The sequence below is a fragment of the Adiantum capillus-veneris genome, chromosome 30 (genome assembly GCF_014529385.1).
Source record: "Adiantum capillus-veneris isolate H3 chromosome 30, ASM1452938v2, whole genome shotgun sequence".
In the NCBI taxonomy this organism is placed as follows: Eukaryota; Viridiplantae; Streptophyta; class Polypodiopsida; order Polypodiales; family Pteridaceae; genus Adiantum; species Adiantum capillus-veneris.
In genome coordinates, this window is record NC_140960.1 from 105,833,891 (window position 1) to 105,841,393 (window position 7,503).

General features: G+C 46.2%; 1 protein-coding gene across 1 annotated transcript; it reads right to left on the minus strand.

Moving 5' to 3' along the window:
- Nucleotides 1-963: 963 nt before the first annotated feature.
- On the minus strand, nucleotides 964-6,565 carry LOC147418576 (uncharacterized). The gene is made up of 11 exons (XM_086506885.1): nucleotides 5,576-6,565; nucleotides 5,356-5,435; nucleotides 4,717-4,819; nucleotides 3,548-4,499; nucleotides 2,219-2,629; nucleotides 2,058-2,094; nucleotides 1,912-1,918; nucleotides 1,671-1,799; nucleotides 1,417-1,578; nucleotides 1,195-1,335; nucleotides 964-1,117 (listed from the first exon to the last, which is right to left on the minus strand). The coding sequence occupies exons 1-11, from the start codon at nucleotides 6,052-6,054 to the stop codon at nucleotides 964-966; spliced, it is 2,655 nt and encodes an 884-aa protein (XP_086363011.1). The 5' UTR covers nucleotides 6,055-6,565.
- Nucleotides 6,566-7,503: the final 938 nt, after the last annotated feature.

A 7,503-nucleotide genomic window follows, 5' to 3' on the forward strand; every position in this document is an offset into this window, starting at 1 on the left:
GCTATTCTCTATGAGCAATCAAATTATTAAAACATTACAAAGAGAGAGGGAGAGTTTCAATCATTGACATTCTGACAAGAAAGAGATTCCAACTAATGTACACAAAACTTAGCTACGACGAGCTTAAAATGTGTTCAACCCGCTTGCTAAATCTGAAGCAAAGGAAATCCATATGTGTAAACTCAACAAACATCCCACTTGGACTACAGTAAAGGCTATGACAATGTCACGCTCTCACCACTCGTGGAGCTTCTCAACACCCACAACGCAATACGAGCCAACTACCACACTTAAAGAGATAAAAAAACAGAATATATGCATGCTCCAAACACCTTAGAAATACTAACATCCACCAATAACATCTAACCACAACAACACCTAAGCCGGGTCATTACAGCTGATTCAACTTAACCACATTCACGAATGGTACCAACACATACCAAACCCATAATGAGCAATTGTAAATTGACAAAATAACAGCACTACGACCGATCAATTGACAATGAGATTGAAACGTAAGGCTGACCATTATGTAAACTTAAAACATCGAAAGGGTGTGCTACATTGCGCATAAATGCGTAGCTAGGTAAGCCATCCACAAAAAAAACATTCACTTAGATCCGCTCAAAACGGAGGGTTCAAAATCCATAAAGTACACCGTTGTATAAGTATAGTTTCAATGAGTTCATATGCTAGATATGCTCCCAAAACACCAGCCCCCAAGCGTGCTATTGCTCATGCGTCTCTAGACCTCCGCCAAACAACGTAAGCACCAATCATGCAGCTGCACCCTCACAGTGCATACGTCCACGTCCTCGAACCAATCCTTTGTAAGCCAATGTCGCCCAGGCCGGTCTTCCAATCCACCTGCAATCAGTTCCTTGCAGAACAGTGTCGTATGTTAGTCCATGCAATGACCCTCCCTAACAACCTGTCGACACTATTGCAGAGTGTAGCATGATCTCACCTCATGATCCTCATGATATAAAATCTGCAATCGATCGCATTTGTCTGTTGAGGCACATCCACAACTTTGAGCTCAATATCTTCCTTGGAATCAGCCAAAGCATGTCGAATATTGTTGTCATGTACAAATTTTGCCAGGCTTCGAAGGCCACTAAGGCACAACCATACAACAAACCAGGTTAGCTGAATGTAACCACATCTGTTGGGCACAACAATCACATGTCCAACCTTTGTACTTGCTCTAGGCACTGGAAAGGGTTTGTCAAATCCTTGAGGGAATCAAAATGAATCAGATAGTGCTTCTTGCCAAGCAATTGGAGGAGCTTTGCTCCCCTATTCACGTAGAGAGCAAAATGAGTCCAGTGATGCCTTCAAGCACACATTGTTAGTGTTACAAATGAGAAGTAGTTCACAATACACCATACAAAGCATTATGTCACCCTGAACTACCTGCAAATGACTGGCCAATAGCGAAAGACCAGCTCTGACATGTCAACACCGCTAAATTGCCGCTGAAGAAAATTCGACAGAATACGTCCTTCCATAAACCAAAGTGAATCGACAAAGTATAGTTTCCTTAGGATGGTCAGAGGCAAGGTGTGCTCCATCCACCTGTGCAAAGATTTCAGTTTCCAAATTAAAACACATGCAATCCTATATGTGTGTATAGCCATTTACAATGATCACGGCAAGAGAGAACTTACTGGCCAAACAAGTCAATAGTTCTACTATTGGCCTCGCCACCCAATATGTCAGTTACTAATCGTTGATCTACATTAACTGATAACTTGAACCGGTCGGAGGTGAAAGTAATGCATGCAATAGAGCCAAGCCTAACATGCGATAACAATCAAGGCTTAGCGTGCAAGTTTTATAGAAGAAGAAGAGGCCCAAAAAACCAGCAAGCAAACAAACAGTAAGAACTGGCTCATGACTTGTACCCACCTGGCAGCTGCGATGTTTCCTCATGTCGTGACAACCCTACCTCCCCCTTCTTCCATAACTCTTAACTGGCCATTTTGTATGGCAAAATTCAGAGACACATGTGTGGTTGGAGCTGCACCAGGTGGGGATGAGACATCAACAACAACCCGGGTCTTCATTGACGAACAAATTTGCAGCTTTGGTCTGCATGGTTAAAAGAAGATTTTACGCCAAATCATTCGAACATATTTGACACCCTAAACCTGCCAAGAATAACAACAACCAAATAATGCATGCCACTACTGCAATTAGGAAGATGTCCCACTACCTCCTCGTGCACAAGATCAACATTTAGCGTCATGGATGCAAACCGGCTAAATGTATCTGTATTTGGAGCAGGCACCTCCTTTGTGTCCACAATCTCAAGAGGCAGTGAGGGCGGTGTATCTCCAAGCCCAAGGGAAGTCGAGTCAGCGGAGCCCTCTTTCGCGTTGCTTGCTCCCCCCTCCTCCTCCTTGCATTCCTCTTTGTATTCTTGGCCATCTTTATCCTCCTTGATGTCTTCATCCTCCATCCACTCATAATGTCCAGCCTCTTCATCTTCTCGGTCCGACTGAAAATCATCCGCATCCTCCTCTTCTTCCTCTAGCTCCTTGCCCTTGAAGTTGCCCATGGGCTGGCTGTCCTCAATGTCATCCATCGTGACATTTAACCAAAGAGGTAAAACCTTGAGCCGCCTCTGCATTCAGTCAACCAAATAAAACCACAAGTTAGTCCCCTATTGAACCCAACATGTTTAGATGAATGTAGCCAAAAAACCAGCACCAAATAAAACCACAAGCAGCCTATAAGAAACAAGCAATTTTACATAAAATGATTTCAATCAAGACGTCGGAGCTTAAAATCCCTCCGAAAGCCACCGGTAAACTAGGATAACTACCAGCAAACAATGCACTGCCTTGTAAACTAGGATGAAGAAAGCAAACATGCCTCAACCACAAGTAATTAATCATAAGCAAGGATAGTCTTTGTTGACAATGCACTGCCTTGTAAACTCGGACCAAGAAAGCAAACATGCCTCAACACAAGTAATCATAAGCAAACATGCCTTAACGCAAGTAGTCATACACTTCATCGGGCCTAAATTAGCCATTCAAACGGGATCTAGTGCAATGTGAATCTAAACTGTTCTCAGTAAACTAGGCCGCTTTTGGGCAAAAAATCCACCTTGAACTAGGATGCCACAACAAAGTGGACCATGCAAGCAAACATGCCACAACAAATGTAGTAATAAGCCATGCTGCAATAATATGTAAACTTGGTAGATTCGCCATGAATTTTTCAATAAACTAGGACAACTTCTAGCAAACAATGCACCTTAAGATAATCTGGGACTAGGCAAGCAAACATGCCTCAACTCATTCATGGTAAATGGTTTGCAAGGATAATCTCCAAGGTCATTATGCCTAAATCATCCATTTAACGGGAGAAATCTCAATGTGGATCTAAACCCGTCTCAATAAACTAGGACTGCATTCGGGCAAACAATCCACCTTCAAGTGAACTAGGACTGACAAAGCAAACATGCAACACCAAATGTAATAATAAAGCATGATGCAATAATATGTAAACTAGAAGGAGTGGCCATGGTACTTACATTCTTTTCATAGCCTTCGTCGATTCGCTGCTGGATGCGATCCATGCGCACTTTTGAGGACGTGAGGTAGGTTGCCATGCACTCTTTGACAATCTTCTCAACAAACTCTACCTTTGAGCTAAACTCAGGCCTGAGCTTATCCCACTTCTCAGTTGCTCGAAGACGATAAAGGCGCTCTGTTTTTTTCATATTTAATGCAAACTTCCTATCTCTATCCTTGAAGCGCATCTTCGCTTGCTTGTGCCATTGTGCACTGTCTCTTGCATTTTGCGGTTTTGCTCTTGAGCCCAATTCAGCATTGGAACGCCTACCTCCCTTGCGAAGGGGAATGACCACATCAAGCCCATGCTCTGTCTTTAGATGCCTCTCCATCCGCAATCGAACCAACTCAAAGTGGAACTGCTGAGGGCAATGATCGCTCGCCCGACATTGCCGTGCAAGCCTTCCATCAGGCAAGAAGACCTCAACATATGGCAAGGGTTCAACCATGGATGAGGATGCACCAATGCCTCTATCTCCTTCTCCCCTCAAAAAATCCATATTGTTTTGCGCTCCGTCGCCTACCGTCTCGACACACGGCTGATCCCTCTTGCCTTCACCAACTTTTTCTTTATCAAGGTTCTTTTCATTTGCCTTAGCTCTTCCAACCTTCTTCTGATCCACTTCCTTTTCAAGATTCTGATCAGGCCCTTCAAACATGCCTTCCAACTTCTTTCTTAGGCGCGGATTCGATGATTTTGGTGTCTCCACTTGGGCCATCTTGCCTGAGCATGGAGAAGGCTGATTCTCCGTTCGCTTTAACTCCTTCTCCCTTAGCCGAGGGCTACAACGAGCAACTTTTACAGGCGAAGCCTCCCCCGTGCTCCTACCGAGATCTGACCCATGCTTCTTTTGAACCAGCTTCTTTGCCTGCACCTCTTGATGTGGCCTTCTTGGCGCCATAGTTTTTCCTCTGTGGTGATCACCATACAATGAACATTTTATTGTAAGAAACACCAGCAGCCATTCATCATAGCATGGCAACATGCTTGCAAGCACCATAACGGACAAGCAGGACAAATCATTCGGGAAAAAATATGCATGAAGCAGAAGGGAAAGGGACACAACTCTCTCTCTCTCTCTCTCTCTCTCTCTCTCTCTCTCACACACACACACACACACACACATACCTGGTAATCCTGCCTACCGTTCCAATCTGCACCTTCGCCACAATCTCCACCTGGCTCCAATCTTCGTCTGTGTAGATCGGTCTAGAGGCCCCAGATGGCTCGTCTAACGCAATGCAGGCCCTCCCCCAGGCCCTCTCGCATCAGCTAGCAGCAAAACTCCCTATGCTTGAATGCCCTAAATGCAATCACTCACCCCCCATCCTCGGGTTTCCATCCTCATGCATGCGACGTACAACGTGGTATGAGGTAGACCCTCATGAGGCCTCATGCAGGCCGTCCACCTAAGCCCACCCCCACCACCATTTGCCACCTGGGACTCCACCTCAGCCCATTTGCGCCATGTTTCCAGTCCACGTCACCCTCCCGTCCGAGTTTACCTCCCGGCTCCCCCGTTTACCAAAGCTCGTCCATTTTTTAGCCACGTGTAGCGCCTTGATGGCATCAATCACGGCGCCCCACTTCCGCGCCCTTGATCTCACCGCCTGGGCTTCCTTAAAGCTCCCGTGCCCCTTAGTGCTGAGGCTCGGCCGAGGAGGCCGCGCCGGCAGACTCGCACTCCACAATGTTGCTCTTCATTGTTGCTCTGCATATAACTATTATTAGTGGCCGTACTAATTATAGACCCATGATGGACGGCACCTGCATCAAGCTCTGTCATAAATGCTTGGTCCTTTGCCATATTAAGAGTTGAAATCTCAATATCGCCCATGGTGAATGTACTGAAGTTGTTTCTCATGGCACATGAATTATGATGCAATAATCTCCTCTTCTTGCATTCTGGTGCGGCAACCGATGCAGACGATTTTGCAACCACGTTGGCCGACATGTCGACGATGTCAATGCCAGCTTTACGACGTACCGGGCCAGTGTTTGTACGATCTCGATTTGATCTGGGACTGTATGGACCCCGAGGCTTGCCATTGCCATTTTGATGGGACAAGCTGTGTTATTGCAGCGATAGCGCGGCTGGAGGGTGGTCGAGGTGGGGCAGTTGTTGAAGTATCGAAATCGGGTGTCGGTGATGAAGCATCGGTTGCCGGGAACGGGGAAGGTCAGCGCCTTGACGAATGTGAGGGCAGATGCCCTGCTCATCATCTCAACCGAGCCGGAATCGGGTCTAAGAACTTGATATAACAACTCCATATCATGATGACCTGTCGACCCTGCTGTACAAGCTGAGGCTGAGGCTGAGGCAGAGGCAGAGGCAGAGGCTCTAGAAGCAGGTCGTGGCGCGGCCCCGCAATTAGGTACTATTGATGTCCATGCTGGCGCAGTCGAGGAGGGCGGGGAGCTGGCTACCATCAACATGAGAAATTGGCTGTAGAGGTCCACGGCCATTAATACCTTAACCAGCAGGTAATTAGGCGAATCTGATCTGTAGACGTACAGATACTCCCGGCGCGTTCACAGGGCGTCTTCTCCGCGGCACCGTGCGTGCGATCGTGAGCTGATGCAGACGTGCATATTGATGACCTGTCGACCCTGCTGTACAAGCTGAGGCTGAGGCAGAGGCTCTAGAAGCAGGCCGTGGCGCGGCCCCGCAATTTAGGTACTATTGATGTTCATGCTGGCGCAGTCGAGGAGGGCGGGGAGCTGGCTAGAAATTGGCTGTAGAGGTCCACGGCCATTGATACCTTAATCAGCAGGTAATTAGGGGAAACCTGATCTGTAGACGTACAGATACTCCCGGCGCGCTTACAGGGCGTCTTCTTCGCGGCGTCGTGCGTGCGATCGCGAGCTGGTGCAGACGTAGTACTGTTCTTCGTCTTCTTCTTCGTGAGAGAGAATGATTAATGAGCTATCGCCCAATTAACCTGCTGTGTTTATATCTTCTTGTTGGCCAATAAGGTTGCTTTGCGTCCCAACCACTCCAAGAAACTAGCAGAAATGAAAATGGATGGGGAGAGAGAGAAAGAGAGAGAGAGAGAAATGAACCGAACTTATTCAAAAGGTCACTATGAGACCAAACTGATACAATCCTTGTGGATCTAATCCAATTTCAGGGTACAAAAATAAAATGAAGTAAAGTGAAAGACTAAAATCGTCACCATCATCATCCATGCCCAAGGATGCCAGGCATCGGGCGTTGTCCGATAAAGTATTGCATCGATCGTTTAAGAGCGTCGTCAATGTCTGCCTCTGTAAATAGTCGTTCTCGGTCGTGCTAGAAATATAGTCCTTATTCTCTGGTGGAGCCTCCATCAATGCCGTAGGCATGGGCGTCTAGCTCTCCCGAGCTCAATGGCTATGTCCACTAGTATACCTATCGTAAATGTGTCAGTCTCAATCTCTAGCTAATGCGATGATGTGCGCATCTGACCAATAACACATCGTATGTCCATATAGGCGGGTCTAATCACATATCCATCCTCTGTTAGTTGGAGGAGATGCTCGATAAAGAAAGCCATCTTCTTGCCCCATGTCTCTTGTACCGGCTCTATCCATGTGCTTCTGGTATCTAGTTGAATCAAATCCTGACGTATAAGTCTAGTGCTGTCTAGAGAGAGAGAGAGAGAGAGAGAGAGAGAGAGACATGAAATGAAACATTAACTTCTTAAAAATGCCAAAATGACCATGTCGTAGAGCTTCTTTAAACCTTCTTCTACCCTTTGTAGATGCAATGATTTTGAGCTATAAATGCAGAAATCATCAATGAACACCCTAATTGACTTTCCAAAGAATGCTTGAAACACCATGTTCATGAAACGTTGGAATGTTGCAGGAGCATTTGTCAGACCAAATGGCATGACTCTAAAAGCATAACAACCCCAAGGAGTGATAAAGGTT

Excerpts from the sequence above, each read along its gene's own strand:
- LOC147418576 (XM_086506885.1), bottom strand. The coding sequence starts at position 6,054 with ATGGCCGTGGACCTCTACAGCCAATTTCTCATGTTGATGGTAGCCAGC. Across the intron at positions 1,336-1,416 it reads TATTGGCCAGTCATTTGCAG|GCATCACTGGACTCATTTTG; the intron begins GTAGTTCAGGGT and ends GTGTGCTTGAAG. Across the intron at positions 1,118-1,194 it reads TGCCTAGAGCAAGTACAAAG|TGGCCTTCGAAGCCTGGCAA; the intron begins GTTGGACATGTG and ends GTTGTGCCTTAG.